The following is a 22,339-nucleotide window of genomic DNA, read 5'->3' as shown; positions in this document are numbered from 1 at the left end:
TCTGCTGGGCCAAGGCAGCCAAAACTCTCCTTTATCCAAGTGCCCCATGGCCCATTCCCCTTCAGTGCCTCTGCTGAGCCAAGGCAGCCAGAACTCTGCTTTATCCCAAGAGCCCCATGGCCTGCTCCCTTCAGTGCCTGTGCTGGGCCAAGGCAGCCAAAATTCTCCTTTATCCCAAGTGCCCCATGCCCCATTCCCCTTCAGTGCCTCTGCTGAGCCAAGGCAGCCAAAATTCCTCTTTATCCAAGTGCCCCATGGCCTGCTCCCTTCAGTGCCTGTGCTGGGCCAAGGCAGCCAAAATTCTCCTTTATCCAGAGTGCCCCATGGCCCATTCCCCTTCAGTGCCTCTGCTGGGCCAAGGCAGCCAAAATTCTCCTTTATCCAAGTGCCCCATGGCCTGCTCCCTTCAGTGCCTGTGCTGAGCCAAGGCAGCCAAAATTCTCCTTTATCCAAGTGCCCCATGGCCTGCTCCCTTCAGTGCCTGTGCTGGGACGTGGCAGTGCCCATAAGTGATGTGGGGGCTGTGACTGCCTGTGCAGGCTGGGCTTGCCCCTCGTGCAGAGCAGGGCTCATCCCAAGCCCTGTCAGGATCCAGGGCTCAGTGCCAGCTCCTGGGAAATGAGTTCACAGCAGCTTGGCTCCTTGGAAGGGTTCCCTGGCTGGGCACTCCCTGGCAGGGAGGGCCTGGGGCTGCCTTTTTGCACTCCTGAGGCCTTGATTTGCTGTGTGGTTGGTTTTTTCCAAGCTTTTCTTTACAGAAATGAATATTCAGTATAAAAGGAAATGCTTTGTTATGTGGAATGTATTATGATAAGTATTCTGGTTAAACTCATTTGGGAGGGTTTTGGTTTTCTTCCTTTTAAATAGCTTTAAGTAAAGCTGGACTCAAAAGGCTTCATTTGCAGCTGTTCAAATTAACTTCTGGTGGAAATAATAGAGGTGGACAGTTAAAACGAATATTTTATGGATTTTTTGTAAGGGAATTTATAATCCACATGTTAGTTGACTGCAATTTAGGTTACCTAGGAAAGGGCTAATAAGGAACACAGCCTGTGCTCCCAGCCTCCAGAGGCAGTTTGTTATGTTAAGAGATTGACATTTAAATATTTGGTGTGGAAGAGAAAAAAAGATCTTCACTGGCTGCAGCACAAAGTGGGTTCAGTCACTCCTGGTCTTTATGTAGAAGTCAGTCAGAAACACCCTGGAAAGCAGAGGATTGTGTGACAAAATCTGCTCCTGTTGAAACACAGCTTCCCCTCAATGTCAGCGCAGAGTAATATTCCACAGAGCTTTTCCCTGTGTGACAATTATTTTAATTATTGAAGCGGCAGATGAACTCTTGTCACATTTTCAGCACGAGCACGGTCCCTCCCCAGCAGGTACCTCGAGAGCCTGGGTGGCACCACAGGTGAGCAGCACCTGCAGAGGCTCCCAGGGCAGGGGACACAGCCAGAGCCTGCCCAGGGCTGCTGCTTTCCCTTTTAATGGCATCTCCTGCTTCCACCTCAGGCCACTGGGATTTGGGGAATATTCTGTTTCACTTATTACCCAAAAGGGCAACACGTGGCACTGGACTCCTGCCCAGCAAGCACTAGTTAATTATTAAGGCTGTCTTTTTCTCTAATTACTCTTAATTAAAAATTTCAATGACTGCCACAATGGTTGCTTGTTTAGTCCTGTTCTCCCTGTTGAAGCCATGGCTCTCCTCACTGTTATTAGTACTGTAGCTCCAGGCTGCCATCCACAATGGAAATTAGCTTTTCTTGTCACACCTTCCTGATCACTTTGGGTTTAGTCTGGCTGGCATTGTGTGCTTTTCAGCAGAGTTCAGGCTTTGGGCAGACAGAGGGGCTGTGCCAGGCCCCTGGCTCTGCTCAGAGCCCCAGCAGCAGGGCTGGGCTGGGGGTGTCTCCAGAACACACAGGTAATTCCTCTCCTGGTTTCAGAGCTGGGGACCATTGCTGCTCTGGGTCTCAGAGAGTCTGGGCACCCCAGGCAGGCCCTGCTGCAGCTGGGAGCTGGGCTCAGAGCTCAGACAGAGCCTTCAGTGTGGCTGTATTCCTCATTTTGGAGTAAATTAAACTAACAGCCCTCTCCAATCTTTATTTAGGACTCAGCCACGCCAGTCTGGAGTTCCTTTTCTCTAGCGTTGCATTATCTTGCTGGAGGCTGCTCTTTGAGACCGCTCCTTTAACTTTGGTGGTTTTTGGTGGCTTCAGTTTGCTTTAGGGCTGGGAGCTCTGCTTTGCATCCTCTGCTTTTAATCCCAGTCAAGCAGTGGTGATGGAGCCGTGTTTGGAATAATTCTTTGTTTTCTCAGTAGAATACTGAGCCACAGCCTTAACCTTCCCAGCAGTTCATGGCAGTTGCAGCTGAGTTATTTGATTAAGATATTATTTTTACCAGCTCCTTGAAAGTGCTGCAGCAATGTGCTTTATCCTCATTGTCAGTGTGTGTTTGTTCAGGCTCTCAGAATGAACTCTCCACTCATTTGGCACTGGTGCCAAGGGAACTGTTGTACTCCAAAACAGTGGGGCATAATGTGCAGCAAAACCTGCTGCTCCTGCAGTTGCATCCAACGCACAATGGGAATTATTTGGTGCTTTAGGGTGTTCATCTGCTTGCCGTGGCACTGGGATTGCAGGTTGTGTGGCAGCCCTCAGGTGTGCCCAGTCCCTGGAGGAGCTCAGTGTGCATTTCTGTTAATATCTATTAATATTATTTATGTTAAGGGCCTCTCTGTTTTGCTCCCTCCCAACAGATGGAGGTCTCTGGTGTAGCTGCAGCACAGAAACTGAGCAGGGATTGAGGATGCAGCAGGTAACAGACACAAAATGCTCCAGGGACTCTGGGAGCAGCTCCCACGGTGGGAGATGCAGTCAGGAGGAGACTGAACACAAACCAGCCTGAGCTGCAGGCTCTGGGAAAGGCTTCAAAGTGCTCAGAACATTGCTGGGGTCACACTGAGAGGAAAAGAGAGTGAAGTGGAGTTAAAAGGTGATGAATATTCAGAAAGGGAACACTGATGTTCTCCTGCTCCAGAAAATGTTATGGAATTTGTCCATTGCCCCTTGCTTTGCTGTGCTGTCAAACACAAAAAGGTGCAGATCTCTGCTCGAGGTGCAGCCTGTGGATAATCCTGGCCCAGGCAGGCTGAGCTCAAAGGCAGTCCCAGAGCCTGGTGGGCACTGCAAGCTGGCAAGGCTGGGACAGGCAGGATTGATGGAATTTTTAAAGTGATTTCAGGTGAATTCTTATTTACCTAAACCTATTTTTAAAAGCAAAAGAAAAACCAAACTGGGAAGAAGCTGGGAGCTGTAAGGGCTGGCAAAGGCCACACTCAGGCTGGGAGCTTTTGCTGTGCTGCTCAAGCTAAATGAGAGCTTTGGTAACTCAGTTCGCTTTGTTAAAGCCACTGAAATAACAGTGCGACTTTGCCGTGGCAGGGATTAATTTTTGAAGCAGTAGAGGAGCATTTAGTTTCAATGAGTGATGAAACTTGACTGAATCACACAAATGAAATGAGTGACCTCTATCTGGCAAGGCTGTACTTGTGGCTGGACTTCTTTCTGAAGCAGATTTGGAGTGCACAGAAATAGGAATTGCATGTAAGAAGCACATGAAAAGCTCATCCAAGGGGTGCCAGCCCTTGCTCTGGAGCAGGAAGGGTTAAAGGCTGCTCAGGGGGGTGAATGCTCTCCCAGGTCAGGTGCCCACAACTTTGATTTCTCAGGGACCAGATGTTCTCTGCTGGTCTAATTAAAATGTATTGTTTAATTTCAAACACATGTTTTAAATTAGCTTAATGGCAGTGCTCTAGGGGAAATGGATTTCTAGAGTCATTTTTTCAGGCACTGGACAAAACAAGTGCTGGCCTGCATTTTTTGGAAGGGATGTGAGATTTCAAGTGCCCTCCATATTTGCTACCTAAAAGAGATGTCGTGGGAATGACATGGAATAACTACTTGATGAAAATATGCTTCATTTAGAGAGAATTAAATCGCAGATGATTTTTGAAAATGTAAACTATTTCTTAAAAAATTAGGAGTCCTGGTTTTTACTACAGTTTGCTCCTGTATTGATGACTGTGAGACTTTTCATTTTAACAAGTAGCTCCTTTCTCTAAAATTCTTGGGGCAGTGAAGGCCCTGGAAGGTGAGGGTTGTGTCTGAGTCAGGCAGAACTGAAGGCACTGAGGAGCTCTGGCACAGGGCAGGGCTTAGGACCTGCTCTTACACCAGGTTTCAGCAGCAAACATTAAAGGAACTGGGCTGGGACCGACCAGGCAGAGGAGGGTGGAAGTGAAATAAATTCTGGAGTGATGAAATTACTTTGGACAACTTAATGAAAAAAAATGCTCAGATCCCAGTGAGCCATTAAATGGCTGAATTCCACATGGAAGCACCCATCTCCTCTGACAAGCCTTTGACAAAACTGTTTCTTTATTTTCATGGGGAGTGATTCCTGACCTGAAGATTAAAAAGACTGAGGGGAGAAAGGGGCAGAATGAGTTATAAGCCCAAGAGACAGGAGAAAATACATTGAAAATGAACACTGAAGTGCCTGTGCATTTATTAATCCTAAAGGTAGCACTTGCAGATGTTTGGGTTGGGGCTAAATGGATGGTAAATGATTGGCAGAAGAGGCACAAATAGTTTTAAATCTTCCAATATACATTTTAAGGTTTTTCTTTCACAATTAAGTCCTGATATGGTCATAGCAAACCTTCCAAGCAACTGCCTGTAGCCAGGCTGGAGCTCTGGGGTTCTGCAAGTGGAAACCCCAGTGGTCAGCACCCCAAAAAATGGACACACAGCCCAGCATGAGTGTTCCTGGGGCAGGAAGGTACAGAAGCTAACCCTGGGAACTGGGATGTGCATGCTTTAATTAAATGCAGTGCTAATTGCCATGGCTGGGTTTGTCAGCCCAGCTCTGGGGCATTGTGCCAAGGCAGGGAGCAGCATCCTGGTACCCATGGTAAGGTCCACTTCCCGTGGATTCAGTGGCAGACTTAACAGCAAAGTAAAATGCATGCAATTAGGTTAATTAACAGTACATTTCAAGGTCCTGGAATACAGAAGGAGCCGTGGGGCAGATGCACAATGGAGGTTTTTCCCTGCAAACAGAACCAGTGCTATTTTTGGAGCTGGAGCTGCATCTCATCGAGGTGTGCTTTGCTTAAAAAGCTGCTGGGGTAGGAGCAGGGCTTTGAAGGGGAAGATAAATACTGTAATTAGGGCTGCAGGACAACAAAAGGATTATTCTTACCTATAAAATCATTTGAGTGAAGTTGCTGCAAAGATAATTACACCCAAAACTGCTTGCATGGGTCTCATATTTTCCTTACAAGGACTTACAAGACTCATTGAATATTTATAGGCCTGGAACACAAGACTGGGTGAAATGCAAACCATAAATCCAGTGGCAGTTTATGGTGATGAAACTCCTGCAGTTGCTGGCCAGGCTTGCAGGGAGAGCAGCCTGTGATGGATGTCCCAAAGTCAGCCCCTGCCTGAGGGGTGCAGCCTCCTCTGAGCCCCACACAGTCCTGGGGGCCCCCAAACCACACCTGGGGCTGCCTCCCTTTTTCCTTCCCTTGCTGTTTGTGCTTCTGCCACTGCTATCACATGCAAATGAGCATGCTGCTTCCCAGATGCAGATTTCATATTTATAGATTAAATACAGCCTGAAAAATCATATGTTAATTACATTCTGAGGGTGTAGCAGAATTTCTCACTTGAACATATTTTGTTTTGCTGGGAATAGCACAAATTCCAGATCAATATATTTATAGTTGAAGCTTAGTAATAAATGTATCAGGCTGCAGAAAAAGCTTTCTAATCATTACTATTACTAATCACTTGCCATCAGCTCGGTGCTTAGGCTTCTGTTCCACGTTGTGGATTTGTTTATTTGCTTTTAAGAACCTGTTTTTCTCAGAAGGCAACCAGTACTATTGGAAGGGGAGGGGGAATGGCTGAGGATCAAAGCCAAAGCAGGCCATCAGCAATGAGCTGGCAGAGGAGATCTCTGAGAGGTTCTGAGGAACAGGACACCCTGAAGTTGGCTCACTTAGTTGGAAAAGTCCTTTTTTATTCCTTATAATGGTCCCCTGCCATATGTGATGCTGAAAATGCATCCCTGCAGTGGATGCAGTGGCCAGGAGAGGCAGCAGGGCCTTCCAGCTGCACTTCCATCCCATGGCAAAGGACTCTCCAGGAATGGTTAGGGAAAACCTGCTCAGAAGGGAGTGCAGCAGTGCTGGGAGTTGAAATCAGGCTGGTTTTGCCCTTGGGGATTGTTATTGAAGGCTGAGCAGCCCCAACACAAAACAAGGAGGGGAATTTGGGAGAAATCAATATACAACATTCAAACTGCTTTCTTGTTTACTGTACCAGAACCTTGCAAAACATCAAAAACAGAGAGGAAAGCTTAAAATACACCGTGAACTTCATTATTACAAAGAAAACTCTGACACAACAGCCACTGGAGTCAACAGAAAACATTTCACAGGCTCTCCTTGAGGCAAGAGAGACCATACAAAGCAAACAGGTTCCTAAGAACAAGTAGTTACAAATATACCCCTAATTTTTTATTTTTCCTCTAGAGGCAAGTCCTTTGATGACCAGTTACAGACTCAAAGATGTGTCCATAATCCCTGGGCTGACAGGGATGATCAGTGTGGGCTTTAAGCAGGGATCAGTCTCACTTTCAGACCAGCCTGCTGCTTTGTATTGAAATACATCCTGAAAAGCCACAAAAAAGAACAAACAGTTCCAAAACACACAGTAAATTGAAAATACCTCCACCCCCCATCCCTTTTTACAGGTCTCATAAATCTTTCAATAAATAAGTAAATCACAGAGGTACCAAAGGAACTGGCAAAGCAAGAGGTAGTTTATGTAACCAAGCAGCTCTGGCACAGCTCTGGCACCTGGGCCAAGCTCCTGGTCCCAGGGGCAGAATGCAGGCTCAGGAGAGGGGCTGCAGGGCTCAGGGCAGCACAGAGCACCCTGTGCTCTCCCTCTGCCCAGCACCAGCCCTGTGCTGGCTGTCTGTGATCCCTGTGCTGCCTCAGGGATGGGCTGAAGGGGTCAGTGACTGATCCCTGTGCTCCTGCAGCTCTGGGGTCTGATTGACCCCTGTGCTGGTGCAGCTCTGGGGTCAGTGACTGACCCCTGTGCTGGTGCAGCTCTGGGGTCAGTGACTGATCCCTGTGCTCCTGCAGCTCTGGGGTCAGTGATTGTGCTCCTGCAGCTCTGGGGTCAGTGATTGACCCTGTGCTCCTGCAGCTCTGGGGTCAGTGATTCACCCCTGTTCTCATGCAGCTCTGGGGTCAGTGATTTACCCCTGTTCTCATGCAGCTCTGGGGTCAGTGATTCCCCCTCTGCCTGGCTGTAGCAGCAGGTGTGGGTGTGCACCTGCAGGTGCCCAGGGGCTGGCAGTGGGGAGGGAGCTGTGCTGCAGGGGTTGGGGTGCAGAACATCTCCCGTGTGCTCTGTGTGCCAGGACTGGCCTGCCCTGGGAGCCTCAGAGCAGCAGGCTCCTGCTCCAGGGCTGCCTCCCTCCTGCTGCCCCAAACTGAGCCTGCTCTGGGCCCTGTGCTCGGGGCTGTTCAAACACAATAACAGTGTCTGACTATTTTTCTAGGAAGAACCCAAGAGAAACCCAAAGCTAATCACATTTCCATCATTAAAGTGCTCTGCTGGCTCTCAGCTGGAGCCTGCCAAGTCACTGGAGTCTCTGCACAAGATTCTGGTAGGTTTTCCTTTCCCCTTCCCAGGAATGATGCTTCTTCACGTAGTCTTTGGCCCTGGTTACAATTTCCTTTTCCATAATGGGGTCATTCATTAAACTCTTGGACAGCGCAACAAACTCCTAAAAAAGATGAAAAAAAGAATCAGTTACAATTTCTTTGAAAAGATCCTGATGATAGTGCAATAGCTGGTACCTGTCCAACTGTGAGCCAAAGGATGAAGCTGTCCTAAGGAATTTTTCAAGGTCAAGTACCATACTTTATTTATAAAAATGATCAATAAATAATAAAATTATTATTTTACACAGCCCACCAACTAAGACAATAAAAATCAAAGACAATTCACATTTAATGACACAAAAATGGCCTGCCTGCCCAATGGTTGGAAAGCCAGGCTGGTTATAAATGAATTGCCTGTTCTGCATGGAGGCCAACTGACATCAGATGTTTGATCTCAGCTCTCTTTCACCTCATTGCTGCTGCACCTTCAGAATTTTATGGTAAAACTAAAAAACACAAACCCAGTGTGAGATAGGAGCAGGCATGCAGCACCTGGGCAGGTAGAGATAGAGCAGGGTTAGCTCAACAAACACCAAAAACCCCCCACATATTCCCTTTAACTTCACTGGGCAAAATACCAGAGCTCCGAGATCACAACTGTCCTCTGCCTGCTCCTCTGCCTCTCATTTGCTTCTAGGCAAGAGAAATTGTGAGCTTCAAACACGTGAAAGGAGATCTGATGTCTGAGCTAATCTGTTCTGAGCAGCTGCTCTCATTTTCCATCCAGAGACAGCTTCCAGTGCTTCAGCTTGATTACAGATGTGCTCAGATGTGTGCAGAGCAGGGCCTTGGTTCAGCTCAGGAAAGCACACAGCTCTGGTGTCAGTGGGAAATTCAGATAATGTGTTACCACACAACTGGTAGTGCAGCTCAGTGCATGGGGACAGGGCACAAAGGGGATGGGAGGAGGAGATCCATTATTTACATTATTTACAGCCTGTCAGCTGAGACCAGAGTTCATATCAACGTCAGGTTAAGGAGACAACTGTCCTTGAAAATCTAAGCACACAGAGTGTCTGAACTCCTCCACAGCTGTAAGATCTTTGGTTGAACTTTGGGTTTTTTGGATGAGCTTTGCTGCTCAGTGCACAATGCACAATGCAGCGTGAGCCCTGGGCCACAGTGATGGGGAAATCACTGAACAGGGCATCAGCACTGCTTGGGCTGTTCCTGCAGGACAATCAGCAGGAAAATCCAACAGCCAGAGCCACAGAGCACTGCTGTGCAAAGGTTTGTGGCCAGGTGAGAGAATAAGGAGATGTTCATGCACACAAGTGAGCAGTGAGCTCTCACTGTACACCAGAGCAGGGCTGCTGGTGAGCTGAGCCCTGGAGGAGCCAGGGGCTGTGTCCAGCCTCTCCCACCCACAGCTCCTGGGGCTGCTTCAGCTGGGATTTCAGCCCTTCCTGGCACTTCCCAGGCTCTGTCAGAGCTGACCCAGCTCCACAGGGAAGGTGGGGAAGGCTCACCTGAGTCCTGCTGCCTTCATCCAATTGCCTGGAAAATCACAGTAATAAATGCTGTTCACACTGAACCACATCCCCAACTTTAATTTTATGGTCCTGTGGAGGATTTTATTTAAAGTAATGTTTAAAAGTAATTTATGTAAATTACCTACGAGCAGAAGCAGCAATGTAACATTTCTTGACAGGTAGTCCTATTAGCATTCTTTTAAATTGTGGATACGGAGGACAAAAACTTGGAAACATGTAAATGATAGAAGAAATGAGACCCTTACTCACAGTTACAATACTCAGGGCTGAGGATAATTTCAGGAAAAAATGCCAAACTGAGTCCAAAGCATAATATTTGAGAAAATGGAGGAGAGAGAAGAAGCAAATGGAAAAATACCAGGAGGTGGTGAGCAAGGACTCCTCAGCTGCATCCTCCTCCTCCTCCTCCTCCAGTGTGACCCCCCAAGCTCCTGCAGTCCCCAGAGCCAACGGGAAAATTCCCTGTGACTCATCTGGGTTTGTGCTCTGGGTGCTCAGCTCCAGACAGCACAGTTCATCTCTCAGGTGTCTCCCCTGACTACAGGTGAGTGGATTTCAGCTGTGGTTTGTGCCAAGGCTGCCCTTGCAGCATGCAGACATCCACAACTGAGCTCCTGCAGGAAATGCAGCATTCCACTTTGCTCTTCCAGAAGCCTGTGGTGTGTAAAGTAACTGCAGGGAAGTACCACATCTGCAGCAGCTGTCCTGCTGTATCTGTGATATTTGCACAAATATTTATGCACTCCCTTATTTTGTTGTAGCTCCAGTTTTGGTGAGAGGGGTCAAATTCCCAAATTGCCTTTCAGTTATAGAAGCTAAGGGCATGACTTCAGCAGCCCAGGTGAAGGAGGTGATCTCTGTGCCAGCTTATTACTTGGGGCCGTCCATCCTTCCAACAAAACTTTATTCCCACCCAGGAGGGGATATGATATATATATATTTAAATATATATATATATGTAATATATATAACATATATAGATGTGCACAAATGATGGAGTGTCAGGGACAAAACATTCCAGGGCTTTCCCTCCCAGATTAACTCTTTCCATCTGGGTGCTGGCTCCATGACTGGCAGGGCTTTTGCTATTTCCAGCCAAATGCAAATGGTTAAGGATGCCTACAATGAGACACAACATTTCCTGCTTTCCTAGAAGCCACAAAAGCTCACTTCCAGCAAGAAGAAAGCCAGCAGCACTCCCCACTTAAAACAATTCTCACTGTGTAATGCTCAGTTAATATCCCTCTAATTTGCTTTCAAAAGACAGCAGGCACAACTGCTCCTACCCAAGGTACTGCAAAGCTTTCCCTGCTCAGATCAGAAACAACTGAAAATAAGCAATACTTTCTGTCCTGGGCTGTGACCCAGCCTGTGTCCTCACAACCAGACAGGATCCACCAAACTCAGCAAGGAAAATTCCTTTTCTAATCCACCAGACTTTCCTCAGCTTTGGTGGTCCAGATTCTTCCAGCCAGACAGACTTGACAGATTCTCCCAAGCACCTAGACACAATTCTGATCTTTTTGTAGATTAAAGGCATTTTCCTCAATAACTTGATGCATCTGAGGGCACAGCAGAAAAGATACTTAAGGTGTCAAAGTAAAAAAAATCCCAAAAAATTACTTAGCAGAACATTTTCCAGTCCCAGCTCACTCAGACCAATCTTCTGAGGTCACATTCTAAGTACCATGGGCACTGTCCCTTGTCCCAACAATTAAAATGTCTTCAAACTTAATTGCATTTATTTGATCTAATGTGACTCTCAACCTCTGGCAGACTGTGTGCAGTGGCTTAAAACTCTATTTGACATGGTTTGGGGAGCTAAGGAACACGAGTAAAGGGTCACTTTATCTCCAAACCCCTGAGTGCTGAGGTTGGCATCCTGAGCTCCTCTGCATGAAGAAAGTTCAGCAGCCCTGCAGTGGGATTAGGGCATTCCCCTGCAAACAAGGCTTTTCCTGACCATTTCCAGCCTCTGACAGTTCACACCTCGTGTGACAGCAATAAATCATCAAGGGGCTTTCATTGCCTGAGCTGCAGGTGCTGCCTTGCAGGGAAGGGGATGTCACCTTCCCTCCTCGGGGTGCTGCACAAACTTGGCTGATTCCACTACAAACGTCTCACCTGCAAGCTCACAGGTAAATGGTGCTGCAGTCCTCACCCCAAAGAGATTCTGAGCTAGAAAAACAGCAAAAAGGGGCAGCAGCAGGAGGGGGTTCAGATCTCGGCATGGCGCAGTGCAGGGAAGGGAGCTCAGGCAAAAAGGGGTTCACAGAAGGTGAAATGACAGTGGTCTGGACATCCTGGCAGCCTGTGACTCCTGCCCTGCTCTCAGAGGGTCCTGCAGTCCTCAGCCCTTTGCCCAGAGCCCTGAGGGCACTGGGGGAAATCTGAGCCCCAGGCTGCACCTCGCCCTGGCTGCAGCGTCTTACTGGATCTCAGGTCCCAAATAAAATCCCACCCCGGGAAGGAAGGGATGCCTGGAGACCACAGGAGAGGCTCCTGCAGGGATGTGTGATGAGATTGGGCCTGGTTTAATCATGCATTGGAATGCCAAGGCTGAGGAAACAGCAGAATGTACCAGCACTAACACCAGAGAGCTCTCCCTGTTCAATAGGCTTGTGTGTCCTGGAAGTTTTGGAGGAGCTGGAAGGCAGTGAGATTTTTTTTCAGGGAATACATGTACAGAAGTTATCAAAGAAATATTTTGTGTTTTTTAGATACCACTGGAAAAACTGAATATTCCAGAAAGAAACAGAACCATACTTGAATTGGAAGAGTTTTTCTATTAAAAGCTTCTTCAAAACCAACCAAGAGGATTCACCTTCCAGAAACACAACTTGATAGGATGCATTAATCACACAGTCCACAAAGTAAATAAATAAAATACGTTCTCTACTTTGCAAAATTATCAAATGGTGTATCCCAGTATGCTTTTTTAATCTTGAGTTGGATAAAACTCTGAGGGAATCTTTTTCTGAGATCATTTTCCATGGCACACAGGGATATGTAACAGCAAAGCACTAATGCAGGAAAATATGCTGAAATGAAAATCTCCAGCATTTAAATATGGGTAGTGTTCCCTCTCTTCCCACTCTTATTTAACTTCCCTGAGACTTCGTCCTAACACTTCACTTAATTTTACCATTAATTTCTCTGAGTGAGCAATATCTTGCCTCTAAAAATACTTTACATTAGCACTGACTGCAGAAATGACAGCAGATGTGTCATCTGAGACTCCAGGCTCGTTCTCCTGCCGAGCTCCAGCTTGTCTGACACAAATTCCTGTTGCAGTCATTTCTGCAAGGGAAATGTGAACACCCCGAGCATCTCTGCAGGGTTTGGGTATGGAACCTCCAAAGCAACACGTGGGAGCTGGCAGAAAGCTTCACAAGGCTGACACCTAGTACGAGCTGCCCGAACTGCAGAGGGGAGCCGAGCCGGCTGCAGGAGGGGACCCAGGGACCCCAGGGACCCCAGGGACCCCGAGCCAGGCCTGGGGCACAAAGGGCACCCGGGGGTGCCTGGGTTTCTTACCTGGGGGGTTGAAAAGAGCAGTCCTGTTTCCTTGTGCTTTATTATTGCTGCGTTCCCAGGAATGTTCCTTGCCAGCACTGGAATTTCTAAGTCCATTGCCTAGAGGAATACAGAAAAAGGAAAGAGTTTCTAAGGATTTGTGGATTTTGAGGTGCTAAGAATTATGATTTTAATAAGAAAAGCAGAAACAACAACCCCAACTTCTTTCCCACCTCTCCAGATTTTGAAGTGAAAAATTAAAAATTTTCAGTTTCAGAGCTCTGCCATTGCCTAGAGGAATACAGAAGAAGGAAAGAGTTTCTAAGGATTTGTGGATTGTGAGGTGCTAACAATGACGATTTTAATAAGAAAAGCAGAAACAACCCCAACTTCTTTCCCACCTCTCCAGATTTTGAAGTGAAAAATTAAAAATTTTCAGTTTCAGAGCTCTGCCAAGCCCCTTGACAGAACACACTGCAGCCCTGAGGGGTGCAGACCCGGGACCCCAGCTCTGCTCTCTGCATCCGAGGATTAACCCTTGCTGGTGAACCGGGGAGCCTGGAGATGCACTGACTGTGCCAGCAGAAATACTCATACGTGCAATTATCACCGTGTCGAATAATGAGGAGATTCCCTCCCCCAAATCTGTTTCATGCTGATTCCCTGTCACTCCAGAGTCAGTGCAGTTTTAATTGCTGTCATTACAGTCCTGCGTGAGGAGCAATTCTGCTTCAGTCCACACAGCGAGGAAACAAAACTCCAAGGAGAAAACCGCGATTTTTTATAGTTTGTACAAAACTGAAGAGACAAATAGCCAGGCTGATGAGGTACAGGAAGGGACTGCTGGGACTTAGCAACATATTTTAATAATTTAAAATAGCCAAGAAGAGCACTGTTTAAATCACCACTGCAGGTGTATTGGTCTGACCATGGCATTTCCATAGCCCTGGCACAAACATCTCCTTTGCAGCAGTTAGTGCTAAAAATAACAACCCTTAATGACAAAACCTGTCCTACACTTTGTATCAGAAACCTCCAGATTATCTGGGGTCACTCACACACAGTAATGAAGCTCCAGAGCTGGTGATTGATTGAAGCTGAGCACCAAGTTTATATTTAATTTTCTGTCATTTCCAGACTCTAAAGGGAAAGACATTTGTTCTGTGTGACTTGGAGGGCAGGAACTGCTACACATGAAAATCTTCAGGTCCCAGGTACCAATGAATTATAGCTGCTGAGAGGCAGAACAGATGGCCAAGTGCTTCAGATGCAGGGCTGCCTTGGTGCCACTGGCCTCAGCCAAATGGATTGGGCTGTAAATAATTACTGCAAGAAGTGGCTTCAAATTTAATTTAGATACTTAGACTATTTTCAAGCAGTAAAAAGAACCATTTGCATTGTTGAAAATATGTATAATTTACTGACCTAGCTTCCAGGAATAATAGCATCAAGCAACATTTTAGTCCCCTGGCCATCTGTTTTGTTCCATTATTTTGGCTGCAGATGTGTTTTGCTGCTGCTGCACGAGGATGCAGGGTGCAAATTGAAGCTGTGGATGTTCCCCAACAAGCAATGCAGGGCTGCTAGAGCAAATGCAGGCTTTATTTACCACTCTGGCTTCTGGACTGTCCCTCATTTCCTTCCTTCTAGCCTATGCATCTTCTTGTTGGCTCTTCAGTTTTATTGCTTTACAACATCCCTTCATCTCTAGCTTTTTTTACTTTTATAATTTGCTCTGGCTGTTATTCCAGGCTGCTGGTGCTGCACGTGTTGGGCAAGACTGGATTGTGCCTCACAGCACAGCAGAGTCTGTCCAGCTTCTTTTTCTACAATTTTAAATTGGCTTCTTTCTGGTAAAAGCATAAGAATGTGACAGTTTTTACAGCAGCTGGAATATTCCTGAGAGCACAGAAAAGGGCTGCAGTGGAAGGGTGCTGGAGTCCAAACCCTGCTGGTAGCAGGAACAGAGGAACACAGAAACCTTTCAGCAGTGGAGCCTCTCCCACCACTGCACAGCTCCTGAGCTCTCAGAGCAGAGATGCATTTTTAATGTCTGCTCTAATGCTTTGTTTTCTCTTCTTCAAATGCCAAACACAAACAGATCAGTTACAGTCAAATCTCAGAGATCTCAGAACCAGCTGACAGGGCAATTAGTGATGGCTCCTGGCTCTTCCAGACCTCCAGGCAGGTGGAACTAGATGGGATTATATATTTATCTCATTTATCTATGATATATTTATCTCACTCTGAAATACTGTTTACAGATTCGTGTCCTTGTTAAACGTTGAACTTTGAGGACAATCAGAGCTGCATTTCCAAACTCCAGCCTGTTTTCTCCAGCCTAGGACTCATGCAGAGTTTTCTGCCTTATTATCTAACAATATAGGTAATTATATGGATAACTCAGCAGATGGCCCTTCCTGCTGCTGGCCATCCCAGGAAAGAACTTCTCTGTCCTGGACTGCCGCTTCCAGGGAGAGAGGTGTTCCCAGCAGGGTGCTTTGTTAGCATGTCTCAAATGCACTGTGCAAACACACAAATGCCAAACCCTCTGGAAAGTGCACCAAGGCTGCTGTGGCACTTTGGGGTGCACATGCACTGCTGTGGCACTTTGGGGTGGACATGCACTGCTGTGCTATTTTGGGGTGGACATGCACAGCTGCTGTCTCAGCAGCACTGCCCCTCCTCATTCTTGTCACGCTCCCTTGGTCCTTTCTGGTGAGGACTCCCAGATGAGTGGAAGTGCAGCTCATCAGAAACAGAAGGGAGGCTCATTTCTGTTACACAGCCGTGTACAAATGGTGTGATGATTTCTGTGATCACGGTGCACCAACACTCAGCACCCACCAAGCAAATGAAACAATGAAAGGCATTTGCCCAAAGAACTTCCCCTTCAGGTACACTTGTTTTTTTCTGAGAAAGCACTTGACACTAAGCAGTGCCCTGCTTTGACAGGTATGAAATAAAACTGGTTATTAATTTTCAATACTGATGGCAAAAGGATTAACTGAGCGTGTCATTCATTCATTAATCATTTCAGAATTAAATAACCAAGTACAGCTCTTAGATTGCTTTTTGAAGGGATGTAAAAATAAATGAAAGTCCATTCTAGCAACATTATAAGGAAGTGGGTGTTGAATCAAGCCTAGTGACAACCCCGGGAAATCAGACTGATTTCTGCATCTCAGGTCTGCACCGTTAATTTAGCAGCGTTGATAAAATTACTTTCTGTCCTTTAAAAATAAATAGAGAAAGCATAACAAACTGTCAGTTCAAGGGAAGAAAACCTTAATTGCTAACACTTGAAAAAAGAAATACTTTAGTTTTGCCTTCACTAGCTTTGAAATATGGCCATGCAACGCTGACAGCCATTTCCAGGGACAGGAGGTGCTCTCAGGTGGAGGGAACCCCCCTGAGCACCCCCAGGGGGTGGCATTACCTCCAGGATGGCAGCAGACATGCCCTCGGAGATGGAGCTGTTCACCAGGGCCAGGCAGCTCCGGAGGGCAGCGTGCAGCTCCTGCTGGGGCAGCTCCTGCAGCACGTGCACCCCGGGGGCCCTGCAGGACACACCAGGTGAGCAGCAGGGACAGGGCAGGCAGAGACCCAGAGAGGGCTGGCAGAGACCCAGAGAGGGCAGGCAGAGACCCAGAGAGGGCTGGCAGAGACCCAGAGAGGGCTGGCATCCTCCCTGGGACGCGGCTGGAACGGGCTGTGCCCGGGGCACTGGGTGTCCCAGCCCTGGGGGCCGTGGGGCTGTCCCACCCTGGCTGTGCCCAGGGCTCAGGGCTGTCCCTGCCCATGGCTGGGGGGGTGGAACTGGAGCATCCTGCAGCCAACCCAAACCCTCCCACGGTTCTGTCACTAATAAATCGGAATCCGAGTCAATCAGGTGTGATTAACCTAAAGCATCAATATACTGTCATTCTGGTGTCTGGAATGGCAGGTCTGAGATGTTCCTGCCAAATGATCCCAGCAGCCCTGTCAGCCTCACACAGCTGTGCAGGGACATTCCTTTGGAAATACACAATTCAAAAGGGGCAGCAGGTCCCTTCCTTCGGCAGAGAGCAGGCTCAACATGAACTTCTTACCTTTTAACTCTGTCCTCAACTTCACTGGTGAAAAGTGGATCCACCTGGGCAGGAGCACACACAGAGGTCAGGGCACTGCAGCTCGTGCTTGAAACCCCCACAGAAATCAACACATTTAGCACATTTTCATCTCAAATATTTTAAATGCTGAGCTTTAAAATCATCCCACAGGTCTGCTACTCAGTCCTGGTGTGACAACCCTGTGTGAGTGAGGGCAGGGCAGGGATGTGCCCAGGGACTGTCCCTGTATTCCCTGGGTAAAAATGGGCCTTGGGGAGCTCAGGAAGCAGCCTGGAGTAAACTGAGGCACTCACATGGATGCTGGGCTCTGGCAGAAAGACTTGTTGGAAATCTAATAACACAAAATTCTAACCCCAGTAAAAAACAAACACAAAATTCTAACCCCAGTAAATAACAAAAACAAAATTCCCAGCCCCAGAAAAAAAACACACAAAATTCCCAGCCCCAGTAAATAACAAAAACAAAATTCCCAACCCCAGTAAAAAACAAAAACAAAATTCCCAGCTCCAGTAAATAACAAACAGAATTCCTAGCCCCAGTAAACAATAAACACAAAATTCCCAATCCCAGTAAATAACAAACACAAAATTCCCAATCCCAGTAAAAAACAAACACAAAATTCCCACCCCAGTAAATAACAAACACAAAATTCCCACCCCAGTAAATAACAAACACAAAATTCCCACCCCAATAAAAAACAAACACAAAATTCCCAGTCCCAGTAAATAACAATCACGATTCCCAGCCCCAGGAAAAGATGAAGGCATGTCTCTGTTGCTGAAGTTGTCTAAGCTGAGTGATTAACTCAGTAGGTTTATTTACCAGGCTTTGCTCTGTCTGCTGTTTCCATTTAGCATGATTAAAAGAAATAAACAGAGCTTGAAAATCCTTAGCTAGACACAAAGAACAGAGCTCAAAGTGGAGAGGGAGAATTTCCTCATTTCCCAGGTTTCTGAGTTTTGGCAGCACCCCTGGGAAAGGAGCCCCCTTCCCTCCCAGCCCAGGTGACCCCAGACCCCAGGGGCTGTGATGGAGCTCTGAGTGCCTAGAGCCATGGCAAAAAACCCAAAGGAGCTCTGAGAGGAAGCTGAATGCTTTAAACAAAACTTTAAAATAAAATAAAATAACTTTTTTTTTAAGTTTCATAAGCTCCTATTCTTGGAATGTGGAGCTGCTGAAAATTAGCTGCTGTTCCAAATTTCATTCTAGACATGAAGAAAAGGAAAGCTGCAATGGTGAAAGTTTTACATAACACAGGCCTGAGTCCTGCAGCGTTACCTCGAGTGCACCATCTGAGACAAGCATGCACAGAAAACACAGGGAACAGGATATAATCTCCTGGCAGCAAATATATCACCTCATGGGAGTAAAGCAGAAAATAGAGTGGGGGCCTTTGTTCTTTCTCTTCTTAATTAATACACTCTTACTGTATGGGCTTTTAATATTCACAATAAAAATTACATGCTTCATAGATGGTGGCACTGATTTTCTTAAGATTTTTGTGGTTTGAGAAGCAATGTGAATAAGAGGAGTACAGCTAAATACCAACAGAGCTGAGATGTATTTTTTTCCTTTAGAAATATTTTAGTTCCGTGAGAGAAATATGCTCTAAAATGTTTTAAGGAGGTTCAGCCCTTGATCCAGCCTGTGCACTGCCACTGGGTTATTTCTGGTCTGTAAAGACATTAGCTTGTGAAAAGTGAAGCAAATTTAAAAAGACGACTGAAATGTTTATAAAATCCTCACTGGATGCAGCAAGTGCATCTTTTGACTCTGAAGCACAGCTTCATTACACCTGCTCCAGATTTGCCTTCCACACCAGTTCACTTCCAAATCATTTTGTGTATTAGCGTGGAAAAAAGCCCAGATAGATAAAATAAAAATGTAAAACCAGCTTTTAACAATAAAATCCTATGTCCCCAAATTTGCAAAGAATAAAACTGAATGGGAAAAGAGAGAAATTGTTCTTATTTGCCCATTGAGAGTCTATTTGGTTTTTTTGTAAAGGAAATTGCCTGCAAGTTTTGAGGCTCACGTGGAGATGAATCAGAGATGAGACTGATACAGAGGGAACACATTACCCAGATGAGCCAGGGAAGCTCTTAGCCCCCTTCAAGCAGCAGGGAGAGTTTGTTTCACATGGCACAGTGCCTCCTCAGGCCTTTGCCCTGCTTGATCCAAGGCTTCAGGCTGCCTCTCCAAGCCCTGTGCTGCAGGATCCACCTGGAGAACACGGATTTCCTCCTCAAAAGCCCTGCCATTACTTCTGTAACTCTAGCACAAAGTTCCACGGGCAGCACACAGAAGCAGAAGAATCAGGACAGAGGCAGAACTTTAAGATTATTCTGAGATGGGGATGCATAAGAAACCTCAGTTTATCCCAGGCTTTAGTGCTGAGAGATTCTAAATGGAAAAGGAGCTGGGCTGGGGGTGTGAGCTCAGCTCTGTCCTTGCTTGGTGTCAGAGCTGAACCTCATTTTGCAGCTGCTGGCAGCTGTGAAAGGTGTCTGAGCCCAGCAGTGGCACCCAAGGCCAGATGGGATGGAACAAGGACCCCGTGCTCCACGGGAACAGGAGGTGACAACAGGGACAACAGCACTAAAATCCTCATTAGCCTGTGGAAAAGAACTCCTCTCCCCTAGATGGCAACTGCTGCCTTTCAACATTGGATAGGCTCATTTCTTGGTTATTCCTATTGAAAAGGGCATTGCTAATGTTTGATTTGCAAGAGGACACATTTAGCAGTGTGTGAGTGTCCAAAACCCCACAGGTGGAACAACAGTGGCCAAGAGTGGGATCCAGGTACTTCGATGATGTTCTGTTCAGATCTCCTCCCTGTGTGGAGCGAGGCAGTGAGGAACAGGGCTGGGCTGCTCAGGGTCTGCTCCTGGCAAAGCCTGGGAGGGGCTGGGAGTGCAGGAGCCCCTCCACTGACAGCCCTGACCTTTGGAACTCTGCCCTCTGAACCCTGGCACAGCTCAGCCCTGGTGGGAGCAGCCTTTGCAGGGGCTGGGGCTTCTCATCTCCAACATGTTGGAACCCAGGACATCCCTCTGGATGCCCTGGATGGCTCAAAGCCCTGGCAGGGGCTCAGAGACCCTGATAGGAAGCCAAAGACGCCTGGAAATTCGGTCTCAACCCATGGAGCAAATTACCAACTTTGTATGAAGAATTACAGATCACAAAAGTTTAAGTAGCATAGCAGTAGCAATCACAGGGTGAAGGGAAAAATTTTGGAGCACTGTACAGGGGGGTTTTGGGCCTTGTACAGGGGGGTTTGGATTCTGTACATGGGGGTCAGGGGTTCCAGGATGGAGGGATTTGGGTGTGCCCTGTCCTTCTTCTTCCTTCTCCCTGGCATCCACGTTCAGGATGATGTTGGCACTCACAGACTGGTTTGGAGTAGAAAGTCACTGTCTAACACAGGTGACAGGTATTGGAAAGTCACTGCAAACATGGTATAGGTAGTTTTTAGTATAAAAGATACTTCCAGCCCAAGATACAACAGAAATCCTCTGAGCCAGGCTCAGTTTGGAGAGAGCTGAGCCATCTCACACCAGGTAAATGCAAATGTTTAGAAATGAAAATTACAGCAGCAACTTACTGCAGGTCCGATAATGCCCAGATGGACACTGGGATCCTTTCTGTGCCAGTCTGAAACAGAAGAGGAACAACTGTTTTATTAATAAAAATTATCACTTTTTAAATCAGTGTAAATAGCTCCATGATTAAAGAAGAACTAGACAAATATTCTGTTGCTACTTAAAAGACTGTGCACCAGATTCCATGCTCAGCCCTCACACTGCTCCTCAGAATTCAAATATTAGCATATCTGAAAGTTAGTATTTAGCCTTTCTGCTTCATGCAATCTCTTCTGACTCAAGGGTTATTTAACTAAGCTCAGATATTAATTTTGAATCACTCAAGAGAACAATGCTCTGTATAATGCAGTGATTCTGGCCACTGAGCCAAAATTACTTGAATATTTTCCTGTGTAAAGGAACATGTGGAAGTAACTGCAGCCATTACCATCATTACTCAGTGATATGCACAAGAGACATCTGCTGCTTTTTGACCCCAGAATATAGCACTGCACTCACTACACACTGCATTTGTTCCTCAGCATCACAAGGCTTCAAGGGTTTTTAAAATCACTTGAACAGTGCAGGCTGAATTTCCTGCTCAGAATGCTTGAACCTTTTACAGACACAAACAGAGCCTGACAAAATATTCCCTTCTGTGACTGAGGAAACTTCAGCCTCGTCTGAGCGCTCAGCCAGAACAATGGGTGGTAAAATTTGTTTGCAGCTTCAATGGCATTAATTAGCACACATGCAAATCAATGTAACAGCCACGGGACAGCAAGATAAAAAAGTTATTTTGAAGTAGATGATCTTTTCTTTTGTCTTCCATCAATATTGCATGTAACAGCAAAACAGTTTTCTCGGCAAGCAAAACCATCAAATATTGCTTTGATTTGAATGCTCTGTCATTCCCAGCAGGATGGAAAAGGCATGGCACAGAAATAATGTGTTGGACAGATCAATGGTTACATAAGAATTCCTTTTTTCAGATGTGAATATATGATGATGTTTCCTGCAATGAATAAAACAGCTCATGCCAAACTTACCAACACTAGAAGAATGCATTGAGTGACAAACAAGAACATTCAAACAGCCAGAACTTACCTGAGAAAGCTTCCACTAAATACAGAGGGTCCTTGACTCTGCGGAGCCCGCACACCAAGAGGAACAGCTGCACGCTGCCTGTGGCTGCAGGAATGCCTGGAACGTGGTTGTAAAGGTCAGTCAGCGAGGCAGCTGGAAACCTGAACACCCCAAACTGTTCCATGAACGAGCACACACAAAGGTAAAAGCAGTAAAGAGTGGATCATGAGAAATTACCATTATTCCCTGTTTCCTGCTCTGCATCAATCCTAATCCCAATCCTAATCCTAATCCTAATCCCAATCCTGGGGATGTACATCATGTCTAGAGCACAGGGTTTGTGCAGAGGCAATGGGCAGGACCTGGAGAAGCTCTGGTGCTGCTCCTGGAGCCCAGAACAGCTTTGGGCCCTGGCAGCTGAGCAGCTCCAGGTGGCTCTCAATGGTTTTATCCTAAAAAGAACTTTGCATCCATCTAATAACTCAGCACCTATTTCCAGATATGAGATTTGGTTAATCAGTGCAGGTCTCAGCTCCTGATCTGACACTTTTTGTAGTTAAAGACCAGGGAATGTCCCAGGGTTCTCAACCCTGCATGCCAGCACTGCTACAGAGCAGATAACTAGAAATGGAATTATTGCACAGCACTTATTTTGCACTTACTGCTAAAACACAGATGAAAAATAACTTGGGGGGAAAAACCTCAACACGGGAGCTTTTCCCATGGAAAGTCTCT

The 22,339-nt window shown here is 46.5% G+C and overlaps 1 protein-coding gene across 1 annotated transcript in view; it reads right to left on the bottom strand.

Annotated features, from left to right (window-relative positions):
• Window positions 1–7,731: 7,731 nt before the first annotated feature.
• The window catches only part of GLT1D1 (glycosyltransferase 1 domain containing 1), a 39,439-nt gene continuing 24,831 nt past the window's right edge, over window positions 7,732–22,339 (bottom strand). Inside the window, exons 7-12 of the mRNA XM_041488835.1 lie at window positions 21,626–21,721; window positions 20,542–20,591; window positions 16,917–16,960; window positions 16,265–16,385; window positions 12,847–12,945; window positions 7,732–7,878 (exon numbers count right to left, since the gene is read on the bottom strand). Coding sequence (XP_041344769.1) covers window positions 7,732–7,878; window positions 12,847–12,945; window positions 16,265–16,385; window positions 16,917–16,960; window positions 20,542–20,591; window positions 21,626–21,721 — 557 coding nt within the window. The remainder of the gene's footprint in view (window positions 7,879–12,846; window positions 12,946–16,264; window positions 16,386–16,916; window positions 16,961–20,541; window positions 20,592–21,625; window positions 21,722–22,339) is intronic.

This window comes from Pyrgilauda ruficollis, unplaced genomic scaffold, assembly GCF_017590135.1.
Source record: "Pyrgilauda ruficollis isolate IOZ18807 unplaced genomic scaffold, ASM1759013v1 scaffold9, whole genome shotgun sequence".
Classification (NCBI taxonomy): Eukaryota; Metazoa; Chordata; class Aves; order Passeriformes; family Passeridae; genus Pyrgilauda; species Pyrgilauda ruficollis.
The sequence above is the reverse complement of the archived record's forward strand: the minus strand, read 5'-3'. Positions and strand labels throughout refer to the sequence as shown.